This window comes from Pan paniscus, chromosome 11 (genome assembly GCF_029289425.2).
Source record: "Pan paniscus chromosome 11, NHGRI_mPanPan1-v2.0_pri, whole genome shotgun sequence".
NCBI lineage: Eukaryota > Metazoa > Chordata > Mammalia > Primates > Hominidae > Pan > Pan paniscus.
In genome coordinates this window covers 30,110,826-30,137,897 of record NC_073260.2, presented here as the reverse complement: position 1 = coordinate 30,137,897, position 27,072 = coordinate 30,110,826, and the positions used below count along the sequence as shown (strand labels likewise).

General features: G+C 45.6%; 1 protein-coding gene across 5 annotated transcripts in view; it reads right to left on the bottom strand.

Annotated features, from left to right (window-relative positions):
• The window catches only part of EPB41L4B (erythrocyte membrane protein band 4.1 like 4B), a 148,926-nt gene that overhangs the window by 97,918 nt on the left and 23,936 nt on the right, over window positions 1-27,072 (bottom strand). For all 5 annotated transcript variants that reach the window (XM_055117752.3, XM_055117751.3, XM_055117753.3 and 2 more), the window contains exon 2: window positions 10,063-10,167. In XM_055117752.3, the coding sequence (XP_054973727.1) occupies window positions 10,063-10,167 (105 nt within the window). The remainder of the gene's footprint in view (window positions 1-10,062; window positions 10,168-27,072) is intronic.

Sequence of the window (27,072 nt, the reverse complement as noted above, 5' to 3'; positions counted from 1 at the left end):
AAAGAGCTTTCAGACACATTTGCGCTCTGCACAGTCTAATAACGAGGAGCGGCAGGACCCAACCAGGACAGTGTACTCCACACCTAACCAAAGAGGCCATTATGACTGTGTGGGAGGAAGGGGATAAGGAAACACAAAAGCGAACAACAGATGATTGATAATACAATAAGCTGGGGGCAGTGCCATGGGAGAACGTGGGTTGTGGGGCTTTTGTCATCTCCACTCCAGGCTAGGCAGCCATGTAATGTCACCGCAGCAGGATGTGTATCTCAGACGCACATGTGCAGGATGCTTTATCTCATTGTTAATAGCTTTGAATTGGAAATGACCTAAATGTCCATCAACAAAGACGGATTAGAAAATGGCTCATCCATATAATGAAATACTATTTAAAACTGATGTAGGCCTGTATTTATTGATGTGACAAGAGATCCACAGCACAATGTTACATGAGAAAAAAAAATCAGGTGGAATCTCATTTATATAAAATTATTATTTTCTATCTAGATACGTCCAGAAGGAATTGTAGAGGTTATTTTGGGATGGTGGGGCTGTGAATGCCATTTACTTTCTTTTTACCTTGCTGCATAATTGTTTATTTTAATGAGAATATTATTTTTAGGGGGTGGGCTGGGTTGTCACGTCCATATTCATTTGTTGTTTTATGAGTTCACCTCATTAGAATCAGATGCTGCCAGTGCCCTCAAACAAGCTGAAAACCCCCAACTTTGGCCCCTGGAGGGGGCTGATACAGACTTGATTTAAGCCCAATATTTACTTTCCTACCAAGTAACATGCTAATGGCTATGACTAAAACTGTTCTTTTCACTTTCAAAAGAAGTCACCATTCATCCCCTAGTCTAATTAGCCCATGAGAGGCTGGTCACTTAAAGGAGCTTGTTCCATTTCTTTCCTTTCTTTAGTCTTCTCACCACCATTTTGAGTAGAACAGGTTTAGACCTCCCTTTCCTCTCCCTCCACTGTCAAAGTCTCATCTTTAGCCAAGCCCAACTTGTGCAGTCTCCTTGGCTGTGCTTTTTGATCCTGGCTGTGTATTAGTATTACCATCACTTGAGGAACTTTGAAAAAGTCAAAATTCAGGTCCCACCCAAGACTCATTAAACAGAGTCTCAGAGCATCAGTTTTCATAAATGCTTCCAGTGTGCCCGTTAAATATTTAGTACTGAAGTTTTCCACATCCTCTCCTACTCAGGAAGAGGTTCTGATGATCTTGAAACATGCACAACCCCTTCTCGAAATTGCTGTTTGGGCTCTGCAAAATCTCAAGCAATTTCAGGTTTTACAGGCTAGTCCAAGAGGTGAAATGGCCAAACATCTGTGGCTGGTGTGCATTCACAGGCAGACCACAGCCAGATGCTGGTACCGGGTGGCTGACTGCTTTGCCCTCTGGCCACACTGCAAAAGGCACCCCTTCAGCCATTGCGGGCTGGGCTCCATCCTTCCTGCTCAGCCACAGAGCCCTGCCCAAAGCAGGACCTGCCAGGATAGATGCCTATGAAAAGTCTGGGGCTGGTGAAGCCGAGAATGGAATCAGAAACGGCTTCCTCATTTTAAAAGCTCCTTGACCCATTGGTGTTCAGATCAGGTTTTGCTTGCCTGCATCAGAGGCAATAAGAAACCCAGTCACAATCCTAAAATGAGAGATGACAAAACCTATCTTGTATCCAACCAGTTCAAAATGATCTGACTTTCTTCTTAGCTGCAGGGGCCTTCCAGACTCTGATCACTCGTATTTTATCCCGCAAGACCACCTTGTGGCTTGAACACTGGGGCAATGAAAGCCCAACATGGCATTTAGTAAACTGTATCCTACGCTCGGCTTTGAGGACTGTATTCAGCAGCAGCGGGACCTGTCTCAGATGTTCACCTGTGTCTTGGCTAAATATAGCCATGCCGCCTGTGGGTAAACGCCAAGGCAAACGGCTCCGGCCCTCTTAGCAGACCATTAAACCAGTCACTGGAAACAGACAGGTGCAATTCTGAGTTCCAATGGCAGGACATTTTACTCAAACACTCTAACGGGTGTTAGAAAGGTGGTTTCTAATCTGAATTTCTCATCCAAGTCCATCTGGCAAAATCCTTTCCATAAATCAAGATGTGTGAGATGATCTTGGCAAGGCCCATCTGTTCCAATAGTACATCAATTCTGGAAATATGACACCCATAAGGCTGGTTGTAGAATTTAATCATCTAAAATCTACATGGGAGCATTGGAACTACAAGGCCTCAGAGCAGCTCAGGAGTTGAAGAGCATCTAACAACTCTCTGCTGGAACATCTCCTGAGCCTTCACCATTAAGTCTGAGTGATGAAACTCATAACGGGATTTCTAGGACCTGCAAATTTTCTTGGCTTATAAAGAGCATCTGAGTCAGGCATGGTGGCTCACACCTGTAATCTCAACAATTTGAGAGGCTGAGGCAGAAGGATCGTTTGAGCCCAGGAATTCAAGATCAGCCTGGGCAACATAGCAAGACCCCATCTCTATAAACTTTTCTTTTTTAAAAATAGCTAGGCATGGTGGCATACACCTGTAGTCCCAGCTGCTGAGGAGGCTGAGGTGGGAGAATCACTTGAGCCCAGGAGATCAAAGCTGCAATGAGCTACGATCACACTACTGCACTCCAGCCTGGGTGACAATAAGACCCTGTGTATATTAAAAATAGGCCAGGCGTGGTGGCTCACGTCTGTAATCCCAGTACTTTGGGAGGCCAAGGCAGGTGGATCACTTGAGGTGAGGAGTTCAAGGCCAGCCTGGACAACATGGTAAAATCCCATCTCTGTTAAAAATACAAAAACTAGCCAGGTGTGGTGGTGCATACCTGTAGTCCTAGCTACTTGGGAGGCTGAGTCAGAAGAGTCCCTTGAACCAGGAAGGCAGAGGTTGTAGTGGGCCGAGATCACACCACTGTACTCCAGCCTGGGTGACAGAGTAAGACCCTATCTCAAATATATATATATATAGTTTGTGTTTAAACTAGAGCTGGAAGGAATCTGAAGAGATAATCAAATTGTACCCAAAGGATGAAAAGAGAAGGAAGGGGATGAACGCCTTTGGAGTTTACTGTATCACATCCATCCTCTGACTAAGGCTGGGGTGTGGGAGGTGCAGCCTTGATAAGAGGCAGAGCTGGAATTCAAACTCACACCCCTGTCAGCGTCAGCATCCAGTACTCTAGGTTTCCACACCACGGACTAGTCTAAAGTGCCTTCTCTGCCTGTGGGGGGTTCTTTCCTGCTCCCCATGATGACCAAGCCCTATAAACTCACTTAACACCAGCTACCTGCTGGTGTGAGATGACTTCCTTGGAATCATCTAAATCAGTGGTAGAGACCCCTTTAGCAGCTTCCGATTCAGCACCAGTATTTGCACGTAGGCAGGAAAACACTCGGCCTGCCTCCCAGCATTCAGAGACAGGATGAGGAGAGGCCTGTGGCATTTCTTTCTTTTTTTTCTTTTCGAGACAGAGTCTCGCTCTGTCACCCAGGCTGGAGTGCAGTGGTGTGATCTGGGCTCACTGCAACCTCTGCCTCCTGGGTTCAAGTGATTCTCCTGCCTCAGCCTCCCGAGTAGCTGGGGTTACAGGCATGTGCCACCACGCCTGGCTAATTTTTATATTTTTAGTAGAAACAGGGTTTTGCCATGTTGGCTAGTCTGGTCTTGAACTCCTGACCTCAGGTGATCCACCTGCCTTGGCCTCCCAAAGTGCTGGGATTACAGACGTGAGCCACCACACCACGCCCTGTGGCATTTCTTGAGTGCAGTTTACATTTCTTTGGACCACCATGCAAGGAGGCAGAAGATTAGAGTTCAAGTTGCAGCTCTGCCACTCACCTCATGTGTGGCCACAAGCAAGCCCCCCCACACCCCCAGCCCACCTCAGAGCACGGGCACCTGAGCCTCAGTTTCAGCCCCTGTGAACAGAACTAACCCCTAAGCACTGTCTATGGAAACTGCACTGAACCCAGTGGGTGGAAGGAAGGGGTTTTGTCTGTTTCCAGCAGTTGTAACATAGATCCCCATAGATCCCACTCTTAGCATTTATACTCTCCTATGTCCCCTCCAGGTATACCTAATAGTCACTCTTTTCTTCTTATAATTACATCTGAGATGGCAAGAGCACCCAATAGTGTCCACACAAGTGGCAAATGTGATGACATTCTGACCAATCATTAAAGCAAAGCCAAAGGAGCTGCAAGAGTCCCTTTAGTGGCTAGTGAACCCTCCCAGCAGGCGCCATATCTATGTACCAACCTCACTATGCAGCCCTGCGCCTCTCACTGCCAGATTCTATGCTGCAAAGGCCAGAGGACGCACATCTGACAAGTCTTGAGACAAAGGTCAAAATAATCTATTTTGGATTCCTTACTGCAAAATGTACCATCAGAAAAAGCTCCCTTTTCATGTTGAAAAGCAGCTTAGGGAAGGACTTACAGTGGCCACATCTACCCTCCAGGACACCTGCTCCCAAGAGAGGAAGGGAGGCTCCTGCTTGGTGGGGCTGTTATTACCACTGCCCCAAATCCCTGCCCCTCCTCTGCCTGGCAAACTCCTCTCATTCTCTGTGGCCCACATCAGTGTTCACCCTTCCTCTTGGATATCTTGTTCATTTTATCAGTAATACGTAGACAGTCTCTCCTCCAGACCCACAGAGGGACCTTTACACTGGTTCTTTAGAGGACTGAATACACCGTAGTTCAGGGGATTACTTGTCTATGTCTCCCAACAGAATGTGGCAGGCAGGGACAACATCCAGCTCATCTGTGCAACCACAGAGCTCAGCACTGAGTGAGCTCCAAGTCAAAGTTGGCTGAATGGGATTGACTGAACCTTCCCTTTCTTCCTTCTATATATGTATGTACGCATGAACCAAGTGCATATTCAAGCCGTATAGCCAAGTGGAAAGTGCTGGACTTTGGAATGAGACCAAGTTCTGAATCCTGGCTTTAACCTTTACAACATTCTTAGGAACATCAGCGTCTCTGAGCCTCAGCTTCATCATCTGTAAAATGGTTCTGTTTTATGGCCTACTTTATAGATCAGTGATGAATATTAAACAAGAGTTACACAAAGACTGTAGTTCAGTGCTGGGCTCAGGGCGAGAACTGGGTAAACAGCACTTATCGTGATCAGGCAGTGGGAAAGTGAGACAGTGCAGGCCTGAGCCCTTGGCTCTCAGAAGCAAGCTTTGATATGTAGACACAGACTCCCAGACCCTGCTTTGAGCTGTACCAAAGTGAAATCTGCAGAGTGGGTTCCTGGATGGCCTCCTGTTTTGACATGGAAAAGGGAAACAGGAGGTCCTAGTCCCAACTGCTAAAAATAGGTGATATCAATAGGCTTTGACAGTTGCTTCAGGGCTGGGCAGGGCACTATGGAAACCAGGCGTGGTTCTTTTCAGGGAGCTGGGGATATAAGCTGGGTATGCAGAGAGCCATGCCAAGAGCCCTGCAGCTGCCAACCTCTGATCTGCATGTCAGGGGCTGGGTGGGAACACCATTGCTTGAAGGAGGCTCAATTATGGGGCAATAAGCCAATAGCCAAGTGAACCATTCCCTTCCGGGTCCATCTATTACCCTACTGTTTGCAGAAACACCTCCTATGACATCCAATCACCTCCCAGGTCCTATGAAAATCAATGACCCCAAAAGCCATCTCAGCAGACTCTCCCAAAAGCCTCTTGATTAAATTGGCTAAGGTTTCTCCCACAGGCAAGGCGGGCCTTACAGGTTCCAATCAGCTAACTGTACCTTCTTAGCATGCTCACCCCTGGGGGCAGTGATGACTTCCAGTCCCCCCTCACACTGCCCAGCTACAAAGAGGAGACCCATATCCACGTCCCAGGTTACAAAAACTTTTCTCCTCCATTAATTCTCTGAGCTCCTCAAATTCCCCATGAAACAGATGTTATTACACTACCTCCACTTTACAGCTAGGAAACTGAGACTCAAGAGTAGGGTGTACTAGAAAGAGCACATAGACCTGAAATTGCAAAACTTGAGTTTGAGTCCAAGCTGTGCTATTCACTAAATGACTTGCCAAGGTCTAAGGGCTTTGGTTTCACCATCTAGAAGATGGTAAAAGAAAGATCTAGAAAGATTTGACAAATGCCTCTCCCTCAGGTTCCTTCTGGGGCTAAAAAAGAAGGTTCTAGGTTATGTGCCTTGTCCCCAAGAATCACCGAGTTAAGAGGAGGAGGTCCTAAGTCTTAGGATCTAATTTTAAAGTTTTATATATATATATAAAATATATGTATATACATAAATGTGTATATATACATATATATTATATATGTGTATCTAGATACACATATATATTATATATGTGTATCTAGATACACATATATAGTGTATATATACATAATATATACGTGTGAGTATATATATACACACACACACACACACACACACACACACAAATAACAAACCCAAGGCCAAACAGTCAAATGGCCACAGAAGGCAAAATAAGATTTGCATAGTAGAAAAAACACTTTGAGAGTTCAGGACACGCTTCATGAAGGGTGAGGGGGGGTCATCTGAGATGGTCTTGAAGGATGGCTGGAAGTTTAAACAGGTGAGAAACAGCAGAAGGAGAAACAGCACAAGCAAAGGCACAGAGATAAGTGCAGGCATCATAAGACCCAGACTGTAAGGAGTCCAGCTCAGAAAGCAAAGATGGGAATGACTAGAGGGTCCTGGGAACTGCTGCTGCCGCACAGCTCTTGCATCCTCAGAGCTGGAGGCAGATGAGGACCCTCGCCCTCCCACCTGTTTTTGCCTCAAATTTGTAGAGTTGGATGCTGGAAAGGCCTGAGAGCCTGAGCATCTTCAGGTGTCTGGCCTGGGAAAGCCGCCTGTATCCTGCTGTGAACACCCCTCCTGCTGCACAGTGACAGGGCACTGGCGGGCGGGAAAGCCTGCCAGCCAAGTCAGCAGAGTCTCATGGCAAAGGCCTTCATAATGGAGTCACATACTTGGCTTTCTGGGAATCTGAGTGGCTAATGAGGGGTCACTTGGGGATGAGGACATGCTGCCAAGGTAACAGGCATAGGTTCTAAGGGCAGAAATGAAAGATACCTTCTCCTTTCTAACTAGAGAACGCATTTGCAGCAGACATGCCAACCTCCCCTTTAGACTCAGAATGACTGAACATTAGAAGTGTAAGTTTTCTTGGAGAACAGGTCCAAGTACCCCATTTTACAGATGAGAAAACAGAGGCCAGAGGAGCAAGGCAGCCTATCTAAAGCCTACCAAATGAGTCAGAGGCAGAGCCAGGAACAAGGTCCAGTCTGACTTCTAGTTCAGGGCCACAGATACTCTGAAGCCAAAAATACCACACGCTTTAAGACACACAGGAGAAGGCAGAATCAAGAAGATTTCCAGGGAAGAAGAGGGCTGGAGAGTGGCAGATGCTGGAAACAGGTGGAGGATGCTGGGGACAGAGAGAACCCTAAATATGGCATTCAGAAAGCAAGTGGAAATAGGCCTGCCGCTCCAGGTGTAGAGAGTAGATTGAGAAGTAGACATGCAAAAAAAAAAAAAAAAAAAAAAAAGATGGACAGACAGAATCGGAAGTGTAGGGGAAGAAAATTCAAGGAATTTTAGCTGAATGACCTCGGTCGTCTCAGCAGGTGAGGCAACTGCTGGAACAAAGTCTCCGTGGGGACTGGACTAAAGGTCTGTGCTCAGATCCAGACAAGGACCTGTCGGGTGGCCAAGAGTCAATCTGGGGCTACTGAGGCTCAGGGAGCAGCTCGGGAGCTTGGACTCTGCTGAACCTGTGATCGGTGCTGATGCCAGAAGGCACAGACCGTGGCTCTCTCCAGCAACGCCTGGCAGGCTGGGACAAGCCGCAGAGGAAACAGATGGGCCTGCGTGTCAAGGGGAGGCCAGGGGACAGTCACGGGGGCAGGAGAATCAAAGGCCAAGTGAGGACACAGGTGAGGTGGCCGAGGCCTGGCTGGGGCTGGGAGGAAGGCCAGGGCAGGAGAAGGCTGGGAGGGGACAAAGGGCAGAAGGAGACCGTTGTGGGCCAAGCCCAGAGGGAGGGGAACTGGGAAAATGGAAGGAATCAAGGGAAGTTATCCTGGAATGGGGACTGGCAGAATTCTGGATCTTGGAGTGCAGGTGGTGACAGGACACACGAGAATCTATGTGGGTCTTGTCAATCTGCTCAAATGAAGCTTAAATGACAGGAAACAGTGTCCAGAATATGTAGGAGGGCCAGTAACTTCAGTCCTGAGGCTACACCCAGAGGAAGAGAAAAACTGAGACACCAAAGGCCCCGAGGGATGCGAAAGACAGTCATGAGGTCAGAGGGTAGGACACTGGTCGGCCCAACCTCAAAGGAAGCGGAATTGAACTCAGAGGTGGAAAGAGAAAAAGTTGTTCTGCCCTTCTCCCAGGTCCGGTGGACGGAGTGAGAGTCTCTGGCTGAGAAATGAGAAGGAACCCGGGAGGGTTCGAGGAGGACAGTTTGAGGAGGACACAGTTTGGGGGTGGGGTGGGGTGGCATAACAGGACGTCCTGAAGATGCAGAGGAAGTGGCTGAGGTTGAGGGACACATCTGCACAGGGACATCCAGTGGGAGTGTCCACCCCAGAGGCACTGTAGCCAGGATGCATTCCCATCCAGATTCCAATCTGTCACGGAAGGACTCAGCATGTCACTAACATTCTCCAGCAGACCTAATTCCCAGGTACCGATTTTGTACATCTTCACCTTACAAATGTCACATGTCACCTGACAACTTCCAGATACAATCAGGAAGTATCTGATAAGTATCTTCCAGTAGACAGCCTTAACCATTATGGGAGCTCCAGGTCTCCAGCTCAAACATCCTGATCAGGGAACCCAGACTTTAATACACTGTCTAAAATAGTGCTTCCCCTCCCCCCCAGTCCACCCTTTCCTCGCCTTTATTTTTCTTGACTCCTATTACCATCTGGCATATGACATATCTATGTGCACTGCTTTATCCGCAATGCTCAGCACAGGGCCCAGTGCATAATGGGCACTCCATAAATAGATTTAGATTGTCGAATAAATTATCTTTGAAACCCCAAGCTAGATTTTGTTGGGAAGGGGAACTATGAAGTCATTCCTGCTTTTAAAAAGAGTGGGTCTGAGCTTTGTGGAGTTCACTCATTCTAACATCTCCACTGTGAACAGTTCTGTCTCAGGCAAAGTAAGTAAAGTGCTGACCTAACACAGCTTCCTGGAACCTGCAAGATGGTTCTCGGCAACAGCAAGACCTGCTCCGACCCCATCCACCCCCAACCCCACTAAGCCTGGCTGGCATTCAGCTCCGTTCACAGCACCTGCTCTCTACCCAGCCAGACTCTGCAAGAAGATGGTGGCACAGCCTCTTCTGCTGGTTAAAAATAAAAGCAGCACCATTAGAAGAGTTTCTTTCTTTTCCTTTTTTTTTTTTTTTTTTGAGACAGGGTCTTACTCTGTCACCCAGGCTGGAATACAGCCACTAGGGAGGCTGAGGTGGCAGGATCGATTGAGCTCACTGCAGCCTTGACCATCTGGGTTCAATCAATCCTCCTACCTCAGCCTCCCTAGTAGCTGGGACTTCAGGCACATGCCACCATGCCTGGCTAATTTTTGTATTCTTTGTTGAGATGGAGTTTCACCTTGTTGCCCAGGCTGGTTTTGAACTCCTGGACTCAAGCAATCCACCTGCCTCAGCCTCCCAAAGTGCTGGGATTACAGGCACGAGCCACTGCCCCCAGCCTAAAAGAACTTCTATAATGATGTTTCTTCTTTCTACCTTTTCTAGAAATGTGCCTATAATGCATCCCTAATGAATCCCATTCACATCCTCTCCTGGTTACTGGCCACCTCAAGGGTGAGGCATCCTACAAGCATTGTGACGCATGGCACCTGGGCACCACAACCTCCATCCCAATGCCTGTTACTGGCACAGTATCACAGTTTTAGTCTTGTTTTTCTCTACCCATTTCTAGCAACTGTGGACGTGCAATTAGCAATGAAAAGCCAATCTGTTCTGAAATGAATCAAAGCAATAACCTACCGCAACCTGGGCAGAGTCGAGGAACTGGAGGCCAAAGTAATCTGTTTCCACAAGGTCCAAGTGGTACACAATCTGATCAAACAAATCCTGGCCTTTGGCATGTTTCTGGAAGACAATTGGGAAGATGAAAAAACTTAGGGTGAGACAGCTAGATAAGAAAAAAAAGGTTAAAAAAAACCCACTTCTCTTTGTAAATTGCATACATGTCAGCACACACAAATTTTTAAATTTGTAATTAGTTTGATTATAAGGGTAATACAAACTCATGATTAAAGAAACTCAAATGCCACATAATAGCATAAAGTTAAGAATCTAGATAACCCTGTTAACTTTTGCTAGTCTCTTCTTACAAAAAGAATACTTTTTGGATGAATACCTACATGGGAAGATAAGCTTTGCCAAAATCAGACACGCTTGAAGAAGGGTGTAACAGGGCCTTACTCTAGCGTAGCAAAAGCTGGGCTGTTTCTCAATGCAGGCAACCTTACTTAGGAAAGAAAGCTCATCCTCTGAAATTGGCTCTTCCAGTCTTCCGATTTCACAAAGTAGGTAACCAAGTCTCAGGGAAACCCAAAGACCTGCTGGAGGTCACAGGCCATAACCAGGACTCAAACTCAAATTCCAGGTTCATGCCAAGGTTTTGACTATGTGGTATACACATGGGGCATGAGCACAAGAAAGCAGTCGGAGAAACAAGGGGTCAAGTCCTGCATCTGCCACTTGACTTCGTACAAGTCACTCCTCCTAACGTTTCTATTCCTGCCCCTGTAAAACGGGCCTCAGGATACCTACTCTCCCCACCTCTCCTTGGGAAAACTGAGAGAGAGTCTGAATGAGAAACCACCACAAGGATACTGAAGTCTCTGACAAATGAAAAGGCTTCTTAATAGTCACCCAAGCGGAGCAGACACACTTCTCAGATAAAACGACATCATTGTCAATGGATCCAAACACAAATATGCTTAAATCTAAGTGCCATAATCACAAAGAAAAAAAAAAAACCAACTCCATAGGATGACTCGGTGGCAACTCCTTATTATGGAAACTGGTAAAGAAAGGGAAAGAATCCAGCACTGACTCTCCCTTTAACTGCAGCACTGGGTAACCTAAGAGTAGACGGCAGCATATGCAAAAATTAATTCAAAGTGCATCAAAGACCTAAATGTAAGAGCTAAAACTATAAAACTCTCAGAATAAAACACAGGCATAAAGCCTCATGACTTTGAGTTAGACAATGATTTCTTAGCTATGACACCAAAAGCACAAGCAACAAAAGAAAAAATAAACTGGACGTCATCAAAATGTGAGACTTTTTTTTTTTTTTTTTTTTTTTGCTTCAAAGGACATCGAGACATGAAGTGCAGACAACCCAGATGGGAGAACATGTCTGCAAATCTAGATTTTTAATCTAGAATATATAAAGAACTATTACAGCTCAATAATAAAAAGACAAGTATCCAATTTAAAAATGGACAGAGGGTACACAGAGCTAGTTCCCCCCAAACATACAAATGGTCAATAAACACATGAAAAGATGCTCAGCATCACTAGTCATGAGGGAAATGCAAATCAAAATTACAATCAAATACTATGTCACACTCACTAGGATGGCTGTAATTAAAAAGGCCGGGCACAGTGGCTCATGCCTGTAATCCCCACAATTTGGGAGTCTGAGGCAGGCGGATCACTTGAGATCAGGAGTTCAAGACCAGCCTGGCCAACATGGTGAAACCCTGTCTCCACTAAAAATACAAAAATTAGCAGGGTATGGTGATGGGCACCTGTAATCCCGCTATTCGGGAGGCTGAGGTCGGGGAGGTGGAGGTTGCAGCGAGCCGAGATTGTGCCACTGCACTCAGCCTTGGCGGTAGAGCGAGACTCCGTCTCATAAATAAATAAATAAATAAATAAATAAATAAATAAATAAATATAAAAAAAGGCAGATCATAACAAATGTTGGAGAAGTAGAAACCCTCATATACTGCTGATGGGAATGTACAACTGTGCAGCTGCTCTGGAAAATAGGCTGGCAGTTCCACAAATGGCTAAACATAGAGTTAGTTACCACATGACCCAACAATTCTACTTCTAGGTAAGAGAAATGAAAACATATGTTCACGTAAAAACTTGTACACAAATGCTCATAGCAGTATTATTTATAATATTCAAAGGTAGAAACAACCCAAATATCTATCAACTGATGAATGGATCAACAAAAGACAGTATAACTGTACAATGGACTATCATTTGGCCGTAAAAAAGAATGAAGTGCTGATATGTGCTTCCACATGGAGGGACCTAGGAAACAGTATGCTAAGTGAAAAAAGCCAGACACAAGGAGCCACCACACATCATATGATCCATTTATAAGAAACCTCCAAAGGAGGGAAATCTATAGAGCCAGAAATTAGATTAGTGGTTGCTTCGGGCAAAGGGGTTTGGGGGACGACAGCTAAGGGGAGTATAGTTATTTGTAGGGGGAAGGGGGATTTAAATGAAATGTTCTAAAATTGCTTGTGGTGACAGCTGCACAACTCTGTGAATACACTAAAAGCTGCTGGATTGTACATTTTAGATAGGCAAACTGTATGACACGTGAATCTAAAGAAAGCTTTTAAAAACAGTAGGTGGGTGGAGTTTTTCTTTATTGAAGTATTTCAACAAATAAATGAAGAAATAACAGAACTGCAATATCATCACTTTGCAACCCCTAACGGGTAGTAGGTTCTAAGCACTGAACATCAGTGGCTACTAACATCACAACAGGAGACAACCAGACATTACGTACCTCCTGATAAGAACACCCCATCACCTAAGATGTAACCTTGCTCCCCAACCTCTCTCTCCGCAAGATTTAGCCTGTGAGAACCACTCAGGACAAATGATCTCATTTCTTTTTTTTTGAAATGGAGTTTTGCTCTTGTCGCCCAGCCTGGAGTGCAGTGGTGCAATCTTGACTCACTGCAACCTCTGCCTCCTGGATTCAAGCGATTCTGCTGCCTCAGCCTCCCGAGTAGCTGGGATTACAGGCGTGCGCCACCAAGCCCGGCTTATTTTTAGTAGAGACAGGGTTTCACCATGTTGGCCAGGCTGGTCTCAACTCCCGACCTCAAGTGATCCGCCCACCTCAGCGTCCCAAAGTGCTGGGATTACAGGCGTGAGCCACCGCGCCCGGCCAAATGATTCCATTTCTTTCTTCAACAAGCAGAATATAGGGAAGAGAAGAGATAGAGGGGATACCTACAGATTAAAAGAGATTTAAAATACACTTTTTTCTTAAAGGCAAAATGAAAATGCAACGTCTACAGATGCACACTTGGGTGACAAAACTGGAGAAGAACAAGGAAGCAGCCACAATAAAGTCAGGGTAATTGTTGATCTTGTGGCAAGGTTACACTAAGGGCTTCTGGGCGGTGGGCAGGGTTCTCCCCTGACTTGTGTAGTGTTACCAGGATGTCTGCCTTCTTGTAACCCAGTAAACTGGGTACCTTTGTTTCCTTTGTGCAGCTGTATTTGTGTGACACACATAGCAGCAGTAACACAAAGTAAAAACAAAGAATGAAAACTGCATCATGGGATTACAGCCTTCAGGCTCTTTCCTTCCTCGACATACTCCTCCGAAGGCAACAGGTCAACAGAAGCAGAAGGCAGGATATGCAACTGGAGAAAGGAGGCTGGGGGGATGAGACGGCCTCATCTCTCCACCACAGGGACGCAGAACCACGATACATCAACACTCCAGAACACTGTTCAGCCATTATACAAGATAATTACGAAGATGAGATAAAAAACAAGGAAAATTTTAATGACAATGTTAGGTAAACAGACTTTAAAGGAATAAGCAAGCTGTGATTGCAACTAAATAAAAATACATATGTGTTATGTACATAGACTGCTTGATAAAAACAGGAAATTTGCTAAAATGAAAATAGTTGTACAGATGCTCCTTATGATGGGATTACATCTCAATAAACCTATTATAAGTTGTAAATGCACTTAAGGCCAGGCATGGTGGCTCATGCCTCTAATTCCAGTACTTTGGGAGGCTTAGGCTGGAGGATTGCTTGAGGCCAGGAGTTTGAGATCAGCCTGGGCAACATAGCAAGACCCCATCTCTACAAAAAAGTAAAAAAAAAAAAAATTAGTTGGGCATGGTGGCATGCATCTGTAGTCCTAGCTACTCAGGAGGCTGAGGCAGAAGGCTCACTTGAAGTTCAAGGTTGCAATAAGCTGCATTGTACCTCTAGCCTGGGTGACAGAGTGACACCTTGACTTAAAAAAAAAGAAAAAACGCACTTAATACACCTAACCTACTGAACATCACAGCTTAACCTAGCCTACCTTAAACGTGCTCAGCAAAAATCATTGAACGCAAAGCCTATTCTATGATAAAGTATTGAATATCTCACGTAATTTATTGAATAATGTACTGAAAGTGAACAACAGAATGGTTGCATGGGTACCCAAAGTACGGTTTTCACTGAATGCATTATTACTTTCACACCATCATAAAGCCACAGAATCCTTAGTCAAACCACTGTAAATTGGAAACCATCTATATTAGGATGAAGCATAGAGAAACCGCAGATGGCTTTGTTCCCAAGTTTTTTGTTTGTTTTAGACAGGGTCTTGCTCTGTCGCCCAGGCTGGAGTGCAGTGGCAGCATCATAGTTCACTGTAGCCTTGAACTCCTGGGCTCAAAGGATCCCCCTGCCTCAGCCTCCCCAGTAGCTAGGATTACGGGCACACCCCACCCCACTGGGCTAATTTTAAAATATTTTGTAGAGGTGGGGTCTTGCTATGTTGCCCATGGTGGTCTTAAACTCTGGTCTCAAGTGATCCACCTCAGCTTCCCAAAGCACTGAGATCGGAGGCGTGAGCCCCCACGCCTGGCTTCTCCCCAAGTTTTAACAGTGATCTTCTGGCAGTTGTCAGAGACCAAATACAATTTCTTAAAAATCACCATTCTGGTACTTTTCCTTCTTGACCTTAACAACCCACCCTTTGGATATTTTTTTCCCTATTACTATCCATTGCCACTGGCTCTACACAATACCTATTATCATGGCTCAAGTGCTTCATTAGAGAATCTGCTAGTGGGACAGAACTAGTTAAGTAACACTTTTAGCAGCAGGATGTGGCAGAAAAATTGGGCCAGGAGGAAGCAAGAAACCTGTGCTCTAGTCCCAGATGCACCACCAACTGCGACCTTAAGCAATTCACAATTTCCCCAAATCCATATCGCCAACCCAGACTTATCCTGCAGCAGCAAATCTGCCATGGTGCCCTGAATACACAGGGCCACCAAAACTCAAATGGCCCCAAATCCAACCCGTTCCCCACCTGCATCTGTTTCGGTTCTGGGCTGACCATCCCATCACACAGAGTATTAACTGAACCATCACAGCTCTACTTACGTAAAATGAAGAGGGTTAGCCTAAGTTTCTGTCTAGGTCATTCCAAATCTCACTTTTCTGATGTTTCTAAAATGGCTCTTAGTGTAGAAGGGGCTCGAGGTGGAGGTTGGGAAAGGGATCTTTCAAGGGATGGCAGGTCCCTCCTGCCATGCTAGACGCTCACTGAGCTGGCTCGGAGGTGGAAGACAGCAGGGGCTGGGGGATAGGTATCATCTTTACTCAACTCTGATGCTTTTTTAAATATATCTGTAACTGCCCCTCCCATATGTCCCCCAAGTATGTTCTTTGTTTGCTACCTTCTGCTGGAAGAGAGAATTCCCAACACCCCTTTCCAGCTTCAAGAATAATCTGGTTAAATTATGAGGGCTGGAATGGAGGGATCCTCCAAACAGGGGTCTCCAGTGGGTTACCAGGTAGAATGAAGACAAGGTGATCAAGGTCACTGCCCTTGAAACCACCATCTCTCACTCTTCCCAGCCTGCAGTGTCCCCTCTCAAAACTAAGAAAGCTCCAGGTAACTTACTTTGCCTGCACCACCAGCCTGGACACCCCACCCGGGGCAACCCCTACAAATCTGAGATGACACAAACTGTCATTTCAGGCTTAGCCCAAACATTCCGTCTTTCAGGAGCCTCCCCAACTCTACTCCCGCCCCCGGAGAAGTAAGTGCTCCCTCCTCAGCATTCCCGTAAGCAGGTGTGTGCCTTAAGTATATACATACTCATCACACTGTACTGCAGCTGCCTGTGCTCCTGTGTCAGAATCCTACTTCTGACTGAGAGCACTCCCTCCCTGAGGACAGGGACCAGCTGTGTTCATCTGAGTACCCACATCTCTGTCCCTCCATCCCCAAAGCACAGTGCCTGGCTGGCACACAGCAGGCGCTCCATAAATGACTATTATATGCAGGGGAGGGTAGGTGGGTAGGTAGGTGGGTGGGTGGGTGGATGGATGGATGGATGGGTGGATGGGTGGATGGGTGGATGGATGGATGGATGGATGGGTGGATGGATGGGTAGATGGATGGATGTGAATGGAAGGATAGATAGCAGCAGGAGGTGGGTAAGATCTGGGGCCAAGAAAGAGATGTTCTGGATGAGCCATGCTACAACACTGACAACAGACTGGTGGTGCTCTACCAGCAGAAGGCCTAAAAAAGAGGATACACGCATTAAAATCTTTTCAAATGAAGTATTCCATGAACAAGCACCTAGGGAACTGTGTGCACTGCCAAAGCTGTTTACCTAAGCATAATTTTGTTGCCATTATGCGACGCGTTGTCTAGTGGTTATAACAGAAGACGAGTTACTGTGACGAGCCTGGAAAGCCATTTCTTGCTGCCTTATCGTTACCCAGGTCTCCCTCTCTGTGACGAGTTCATCCACTCATTTAACAAATATTTGCCAATTGCTCATCAAGTCCCAACCACCATTCTGGGTGTTGCAGACACAACCCACGTTACTCCCTCACTATGGGAAGCCCTATAGGAACTAAAGGAAGTTCTCACTGAACAAGTACTTCTTGAGGGGCCAAGTCATCCAAAACAGGGTTGAAACGCAAACCCAGAGGTTGCAACACCATTTCCCTCCCTGCCTTCTTAAGCAGAATGTACTGAATGTGACAGCTAAGTTGGGATCCCCGTTCTGAAATGCAATAATGCTCCATCTCCTTCCAGACTTGTATGGTGAGCTGTTCCCAAACACAGTAGACTCCAGAGAGCTCCTACCTTTGAGTTCTTGCATCAATGTTTTCTAGTTTTTCTGCCAACACATTAACTTTTCCCAAAGACCAACAACTGGTGTTTTTGAGTCAGTCTATGTCTCTGTAGCAGCTCCTTCTGATGACATGAGCTAAAAATAACCCAGCTCATTAAAATCATGTGTAAAATAAGAGTACATAGTTGCCAGTGAAAGACTGGGGCAGGCAGGCAGCAAGCAGGACAAGGGATGGACATTGGGATATCTTTGCTGGCCAGCCTGAGATTCTCATTTTGCTTATTCACTGGTTCCTAACTGTGCTCCTGATAAGGGAGACTGCTGGACAGCTGATGTCTTAACTGCCCCCCAAAATAAATGAACTATCCTGACCTTCTTAGGTAAGATGCTGCTGACAATGTCTGACTGCAACCTGACCCAGGTGCAACATTAACAGGTCAGACCTGGTCCCGGAAGAACAAAGAAGATAGAAACCAACCCATCAAATCTCATTAGTCTCAATAGCATAAGATGCCAGCCATCCCAGGCAGGTTTGAAAGGAGGAAATAAGCTGTATGTGAGCGTGCCAGTCAGATGTATACATCCTACTTGTGAAGTGAATTGCAAAAGCACGGTGCCTATGCAGTCAAAGTGATCTGAGGAACCATCTCCTTGAGGGTAAACGTGGCTCCCCTTTATCTACCTGCCCCACATCCATCAGATGATGTGACTTTCTTTTTTGAGACAGGGTCTTTACTGTTACCCCGGGTGGATTACAGTGGTGCCATCATGGCTAACAGCAGCCTTGATCTCCTGGGCTCAAGCGATCCTCCCACCTCAGCCTCCCGAGTAGCTGAGACCACAGGTGCACTCCACTATGGGGTCCCACTATGTTGCCTAGGCTGATCTTAAACTCCTGGGCTTAAGTGATCCTTCTACCTCAGCCTCCCAAAGTGCTGGGATTACAGGTGTGAGCCACCAATCCTGGCTGGCAAGTCTTTCTGTGGCCAGCTTCGGGAAGGCCTCTTCCCTTCCATCTCCATTACAGCTCAAGTCATGTCACTTTGTACCTGGACTACAGCAACAGGCCCCTAAGTGGTCCCATGCTACAGTTTGAATAACGGCGTCCGTCCAAATTCATACATTGAAAACTAATATCCAGTGTGATGGTACTAAGAAGTGGGGCCTTCAGGCCCCATCACTAGGGCTCTGCCCTCAGGAATGGGACTAGTGCCTTTATGAAAGACATTGAAGCCAGCAGCCTTGCCCCTGCTGCTGCGTGAGGATGCAGCAACAGGGTGCCATCCACAAGTACCTCACCAGTCACTGAATCTACCGGCTCTGTGATCTTGGATATCCAGGCCCCAGAACCGTAAGAAAAAGTTTCTGGGCCAGGCATGATGGCTCACGTCTATAATCCCAATAGTTTGGGAGGCCAAGGCAGGAGGTTCGCTTGAGTCCAGAAGTTCCAGACCAACCTGGGCAAGACAGGGAAACCCCATCTCTACAGATAATAAAAAAAACTAGGGCCAGGCACAGTGGCTCACGCCTGTAATCCCAGCACTTTGGGAGGCCGAGGCGGGCGGATCACAAGGTCAGGAGATCAAGACCATCCTGGGTAACACGGTGAAACCCTGTTTCTACTAAACAAAATACAAAAAATTAGCTGGGCGTGGTGGCGGGCACCTGTAGTCCCAGCTACTCGGGAGGCTGAGGCAGGAGAATGGAGTGAACCCAAAAGGCGGAGCTTGCAGTGAGCCGAGATCGTGCCACTGCACTCCAGCCTCGGTGACAGAGCGAGACTCCGTCTCAAAAAAAAAAAAAAAAAAAAAAAAAAAAAGGCTGGGTGTGGTAGTATATGCCTGTAGTCCCAACTACTCAAGAGGCTGAGGTGGGAGGATCACTTGAGCCCAGGAGGTTGAGGCTGCAGTCAGCTGTTCATGCCACTGCACTCTAGCCTGGATAACACAGCAAGACCTTGTCAAAAAAAAAAAAAAAGGAAAGGAAGGAAAAAGAAAGGAAAGAAAGTTTCTGTTGTTTATAATTTACCCAATCTAAGGTATTTGGTCACGGTAGCCCAGAAGGACTAAGACACCCACCCCCCCAGTGGGTCCCTCCTGACACCCACCTTTCCTGTGTTTGCCAGAATGGTCTTTCCGTAAACACAGCCCTCGTCTTAGTCACTTCTCTGCTCAAAAAACATCCACCAGAGAATAAAGTGCAGGTTCCTCAGCCTGGTGTCAGGGACTCTGCACCCATCAACCCTGCCCAACCTAATTCAAGTTTTATCCCTCCCAGGACCCTACATGTACCCTAGGCTCCGGTCAAACTATGAAGCGTGTTGTTCTCCAAATACAAGGCCCACCCCACCATACACAGCAGGCCCCGCCTCTCAGGCTTGGCTCGTGTCCTTCCTTTGCCTAGGATGCCCTTCTCCCGCACCCCCATTCCTTTCTCCACCTGCAGCAAGCCAGTTTCCAGGGCCAATTTCAAGTAACACTCTTCATTATTCAGCTTCCTTGTTGGCAGCACCCTGCCCTATTCATATTTGCTTCTCTGCCAGCTGACATTCTGAGGCTCAATAAACATAAACACTAATGTGGATTAAGGAGAATCCTCAGTTCCTACAACAGTCTTCAAACAACTCACTTTTCAGAAGCCTGATCTGCCTGGTCCAAATCCACTGGAATTCTCTGTAGCTGGCCAGGACCTGGATGCAGAACCCTGTTACTCCTGTCATCCCTTCCAGACCCCTCGTCTGTCCTAATGCACACTAGGACACTGATGTTTTGGAAGCCATATCTCACTATGGCCTATCCTTGTGGCTAACAAAATGCTATGCCTTTTATGTACAAAATGCTAACAAGTCCTAGGTTAGAAAACAACCAAAATAGTTGTAGTGATGGTTTCTAACCCCAAGTGCAGGCTTTGCATTTGTTCCAACTAAATTGCATCCTATTTAAATTGGCCTATGATCTATCCTATTAAGAACATTACAAGTCTCAGTTTGTTATTCCACTTATCAGTGATTGATACCTGTTTTATGGCACGTGGGAAATCTGCTAAGCAGGTCTGACGTGGGGAGTGGTGGTGCTGGGGTATCTTTCTGTTCTTCGACAGTACCTAACGGCACCGATGGTAACTTCAAACCCAGGCATGACCGCACACAGTTGTACCACATGGGGCTGTGCCCTGGGACTCTGTGAGGCAGAAATGGTGGGTTGGAAACTAGTTCTACCACTTCTCTAGCAATATGACCATGGCCTTAGGCACCTCCAAGTTTTGGAGTACTCTCATCTGCCCTGTCACTCTTGCTAAATCATGCTAATAATGAAAAAGCAAGATAGCAAATGAGCATACACTGCGCCCTGTGGTGTTCTACACAAAGGAATTATTGTGACTTTCATCGAAACCTATTTCTCCCACTTGTCCACAGGAATAACATGGTGTGCTCTTTGTCAGATGCTTAATAAAAATAGAGGTATGTGAAGTTTAGTAATTTCACTGAAAGAAAAATTGAGGTTAGTCTGGTTTGGGGACTTTTGTAAACCCATGTTCATCCCTAGAGATCAATTCCTTCTTTTCCCAGTCCTTAAACACCCCTAGTTTAAATTGCTGTCCCAGAGCTCCACCTGGGATCAGCAGTTGGCTTCCCAGCCAGCAGTTCCCAGAAGGCACCAACCTCAAGGCCTGTTTCAGCTATTTCTAGGAAGTGCTGATTTCATGATTAGTTACCAGCTCTGCTCTCCCCCCAATAACTTGCCACTTTCTATGAGCCTTGGCAGGAAACTAGCCATATATATATATATATATATATATATACACACACACACATACATATATATACCTCACACACACACACACACCCCCCCCACCAAGTGGCCCAGGAATTCCCATTGCCAACACTGCTAAGCCATCATAAACAAATATGAACTGTTTACTCTTGGACATCATAAATACAAATATCTGAAATTACCAAATAAGTTACCTTAACATTTCATCATGAGTAAGAAATACCATCTCAGCCATCAGCAAGATTTGGTGACTCAAAACTAGAACACGATGATGCAAAGACCATGCAGAAGTGTCCATGGTCTACTGGACTTATGGCCAGGCTGTCCAGCTTATAAATTTCACCTCCCAGTTGAAGGGTGCCTCAATGTCACAAAGGTTCTATGACCCCATTTCGCAGATGAGACTGAGCCTCAGGGAAATTACATCATCAGTTCATACCGCTTATAAGTAGCAGAACTATAATAGGGGCCCAGCCTTCCTGATTTTTAGGACAGAGTTCTTTCTATCTCATCCCACTACCTCTCTAGCCATCTCATTCACCTTTTTAGCTCCAAGCACATACAATATGCCTTGCAAACAAGAAATATTTCTTAAGCCCAATTTAACACATACATACTGAAAGCCTACTCCACGCATGGTCTTGGCTAGGGTTGGGATACAAGGCCACACACAGTCCAACAAACAGATCTCACGGTGGGGAGGCAATTCCCAATTCCCACTTAGTCTGAAGGGCAGGAAAGCTGCAGCACAGGGAAAGCAGATTATTTGCTCACAAACTAACACAGAGGCCAAGACGCTGTAGTGAGAAGGGACATCAACAGTCTAGGCGGCTCCTGGAAATTCAATTCTGGTAAAACAGAGCACATGTTATTAATTTCCTGACTTGCCAGGCTAACAATCTCTTAGAAATCAGAGGAAGCAACAAAACAACTGTCCTTAATTTTGATCAACAAGGAAGTAAGAACAATCTTAGAAGAAAGTGACTGCCTGTCATCTTGGTGTGCGAGTCCGTGGAAGGAGGCATTGATGATCAGTTCCACGGATGACCAGGGTCCTCCTCACTCCATGGGCAAGGGGCTTCCAATGTGCTGTAGGAGGCCCAGACAGGCAGATTCTAGGCTCAACTGTTCCACCACAGAACCATAGTCGCACTGGCTTCGACTCACGGAGGGATCAATTTAAAACACTGAGACTTTGTGTTGCATTATTGATCAGCTATTGATCAGCCTCTGTTCCAGGCCAATAAACTGTCCTTAGGCCATGCTGCATTTAGATCTCTGCAGAGATTCAAAGCGCTCATTTCTTCCTTTAACAGCATCTCCTTCACAGGGCTGCTATGAGGACTGTGTGACCCCACTGGTCACATTCCTATGAACCCTCTTTCAATCAACACAGAACACCTAACATCTGCTAGGGACCTCAATTCCTGTCTACCTATAGCTCTGTCCAAACATGTCTAACACCAGTGATTCAATAGTTTACGAATGGGTTTCCCATTTATTCCTCAAGATGCTCACTAAAGCCAAGGATACCTAAAGCTACTTGATTCTGGCTGCCCTGAGACTTGGTTTCACCCATCACTTTTTCTGGTCACAATACTAGCAGACACACTGGCTAATATATTATCCCTACTGACAGGGACATTAACAAAATATCAGGCAGCCTCCCTAACACAAAGGTCCACTGGACAAACTTCTTTTAAAGTTTGTATTGGGAGCCTCCCACTGTTGCCATTATCATCAGGCAAGGCAAGTCATGTAAACTGTCACAGTGCGCTTGCCCAATTGAGTCCACTCAAATCCCTCATGAATGGGAATGGGAGGCAGGAGATACCCTGAATGACCTCTAAGGCAGGTGCCTCCCATCCCAGTGGCTTCCATCTTACACCAAAAGACAAGCAAGTACATGGGGACTTAAAAAGTACCAGGTAGCCAAATACCTAAGGTGTCAGTTTCAGTATTATTCTTTTAAACTGTGGAGCTTACAAACATGGCTGCAATTCTCTGACACTCTTATCAAGAGAGGGGGTCTCTGTCCTTTTCCCTTGAATCTGGAAGAGCCTGTCACTGCATCAACCAAATCAAATATGGTGTTAATGATGTTCTGCGATTTCCAAGGCTAGGTGACAGTTCTCCTAGGAAGCTTGCTCTAGAAGAGCCAGCTACCATGTTTTACAGCACTAAGCACTGGGGGAGTGTGTTATGCAACAAAAGATTACCAGAATGAAAACCATATATATACACAGATACAGTGTGTATGCATGGTATTGTATGCGTACATAAAAGATTTTGTATTTATGATGTTTTTCATAATTTAAAAAATGTTTCTTCTTAAGACATCCCCACAGCATGACGTTAACTTAGGTTTCATTTGCTTGAAGACAAGGAAGCAGAATAAACATATGCATTCTTTTTTTTTTTTTTTTTCCTTGAGACGGAGTTTCACTCTTGTTGCCAGGGCTGGAGTGCAATGGCATGATCTCAGGTCACTGCAACCTCTGCCTTCTGGGTTCAAGTGATTCCCCTGCCTCAGCCTCCTGAGTAGCTGGGATTACAGGCACCCGCCACCACGCTCGGCTAATTTTTTGTATTTTTAGTAGAGATGGGGTTTCTTCATGTCAGCCAGGCTGGTCTCCAACTCCTGACCTCAGGTGATCTACCTGTCTTGGCCTCCTAAAGTGCTGAGATTACAGGGGTGAGCCACCATGCCCGGACAACATACACATTCTTTAAAAAAAAAAAAAAAAAAAAGATAAACTAAAAACTGCTTTTTGAAGGGCACTAACTCTGTTTAGGAGAAAGATGTTAACGATATTGGACTCTCTGAGGCTGCCTTACGCTACATCACCAACTCCATATTAGAACTCAATAAACCACATTGAAAAGAGGAGAAGGGGATGTACAGATAAAAAGAACTTAAGAGACATATCTACTAGATGCAATGTGTGGTCTGTAGTAGCTTCTGGTTAAACAAACCAACTATAAAAGGTTTTTAAGATAATTGCACTAAACCCATCAAGGACTTTGTATCAGGTGACATTAAGAAATCATTGTTGGCCGGGTGTGGTGGCTCACGCCTGTAATCCCAGCACTTTGGGAGGCTGAGTCAGGCAGATCACGAGGTCAGGAGATCGAGACCATCCTGGCTAACACAGTGAAACCCCATCTCTACGAAAATACAAAAAAATTAGCAGGCGTGGTGGTGGGCGCCTGTAGTCCCAGCTACTCGGGAGGCTGAGGCAGGAGAATGGCGTGAACTCAGGAGGTGAAGCTTGCAGTGAGCCGAGATCACGCCACTGCACTCCAGCCTGGGCGAGAGAGAGTGAGACTCCGTCTCAAAAAAAAAAAAAAAAAAAAAAAAAATCATTGTTAGGCCAGATATGATGGCTCATGCCTATAATCCCAGCACTTTGGGAGGCCGAGGTAGGTGGAATGCTTGAGCCCAGGAGTTTGAGACCAGCCTGGGAAACACAGTGAGACCTGATCTCTACTAAAAATAAGAATTTAGCCGAGAGCAGTTCCACATGCCGGTAGTCTCAGCTACTCAGGAGACTGAGGTAGGAGGAAGATTGAGGATTGCTTGAGACCAGGAGGTTGAAGTTGCAGTGAGCCATGATCACATCACTGCATTCCAGCCTGGGCAACAGAGACCCCGTACCCCCTCAAAAAAAAAAATAATTGTTCGTTTTGTGGAGTATAATGATATTGTGGCTGTATGTGTGTGTGTGTGTGTGTGTATAAGTATTTATTAGTGAATATTTAAGTATTAACAGGTTAAACAATAAGTTGCCTGGGACTTGCTTTAAAATATTTCAGAATCATAAGTGGGTGTTGTGTACATGAGAGTTTCACCACACTTTCTCGATATTTTGTATATTTTTAAATCTCCATAATAAACACTTAAAACAAAATTTTGTAACGTGCAAAGGAGTTGGGGATTGGAGGGTGTCAGCACAGTGTGGGCTGAGCCCTGACTTGGAGACTCCAGGTCACTGGGTGAAGAGTCTGACATCCACGGTGACGAGGAAAGTGTTGCGAGATGCAGACAGAAAAAATTACTCCAAACCATTAACAATTAATCTCTTCCACACTGTGAAAACAAAACACAATACACAAGAGTCCTGGCACCCAACTCAGCACCCACCTACGGACGTTGAGTCACATTTTGTCCCCACGCCCCACTGCTTGGTGCACCTTATAAAGGGGATGCACTCCTGGACTTTGTGCCTAACTTCACAGACACCATGTCCTTTTACAGCAAGAAACAAAGTATATGCAGCAATGAAAGCTAAGTTCTTAGCTTTGAACACCAAAGCTAACTTTCTACCCAAGCTAATTTTATGTAAACAATATTTTTATCCCTTAGAAGATTGCTGAGGGATACAGGATTGATTTTTGACTTTGAACTAAAGCACCATAATCCACAACCCAGCAGAATAAGAACATCACGATATGGAACAAGACAAGCTCCTCAGTGGACATACTTGGATGGCCACCCTGCCCAGGACTCAGTATTACAGGCACAAGAACATAGGAATGTTCTAGAAATCTGCACATTCAAGTCCTTCATTTTATGGATGGAAAAAGTGAGGCAAGAGGCAGGTCACACAGCCAGGCAGTCACTGCAAAACCAGAATGAAAAGCAAACCTTCTGACCCTGAGACCAATACAATTTTCCTTCCTGGGACTATGTTCAGGCGACTGTATTATGGACATTATCTGAACAGGAAAAGAAAAGGCAAGGCTCGCATTTCTGCTACTGAAAGGTTAAGAACCAAATATGCAACACCAAAAAAAACCCCCAGACAGCTCAGTGTTATAAACTCCTTGGCCATAAAAAAGTGGTTTAGGTAATTCTTTTTTTCTTTTTTTTTCTTTTTTTGTGGCAAATCAGGAAAAAAACCCACAACCACCTACTACTACAGGAGAAAGAAAAAGAAAATGAAACAAATTTGTGCCTCACTAAACAGTAACATGCAATTAAAATGATGGATGTCTCTGTGCCAGAGGTTGAATTTGAAACAAGCTGCTGGAAGAAGGGCAGCCCTGAAAATAAATTGCCAAATTACTTTTTGCAGCCAGATTGCAGATTCCCCCTCCATGCAATTCTGAAAGCAAATAACTCCACATAAATAAATATGCAACAAATTCCCAGGAAATCTAGCCAAGAAACGTGAACAGAAAGGACTAACTTTGGGTGGATGACTGCCCCTACCCATCCTTGCAACTTAGGAATGTGAGAACATTTGAAAAGTAAGGCATGTCAATGCTATCTCGCACATGACGCTTCCTGAAACTTCCAAGTCCTGTAGTGACTGTTCCCCCATAAGCCATGAAGCTTCCATAGCCCTGAAATCATAGTTTTGGAATCTCATAATACACCTTATGATGCAGTGCACTGAAGACATGGACTCGGGAGTCAGCAGGTGAGAGTTTGAATCCTAACTCTATTACTCAGCTTGGGCTAAGTTTGATGTCCAGTAAATTTCTTACCTAGCAAGGATGTTATAAGGATTATATGAAATGATGATGAATTTAACAGGGCTTGGCCTGGGTTCACCTATGGGACGGGCCTGGGGATGAAGGTAGCCTCATTTTAGGTAGCATGCCTATTTACAGAAGAGGGAGGTGAGGCCAGGTGCAGTGGCTCACACCTGTAATCCCAGCACTTTGGGAGGCGGAGGTGGGAGGATCACTTGAGGCCAGGAATTCGAGATTGGCATGGGCAACACAGCCAGACCTCCATCTCTACACAAAATTTTAAAAATTATCTGGCATGGTGGCACATATTTGTAGCCCCAGTCACTGGGGAGTATGAAGTGGGAAGACTGAGTTTGAGCCCAGGAGTTTGAGGCTGCAGTAAGCTATGATCACACCACTGCAGAACGAGGCCGTGTCTCAAAAAAAAAAAAAAAAAAAATGAGGGAGGTGAGCTCATGGTGGCTAAGAGACAGGGTAGTGTTATGGGCTGAACTGTGTCACACCCCCCACCCCAAATTAATATGTTAAAGTCCTAACCCCGGTACCTTGGAATGTGATTGTGTTTGGAGACAGGGCTTTTAAAGAGGTAACTAAGCTGAAGTGAAGTTGTTAGAATGACCCTAA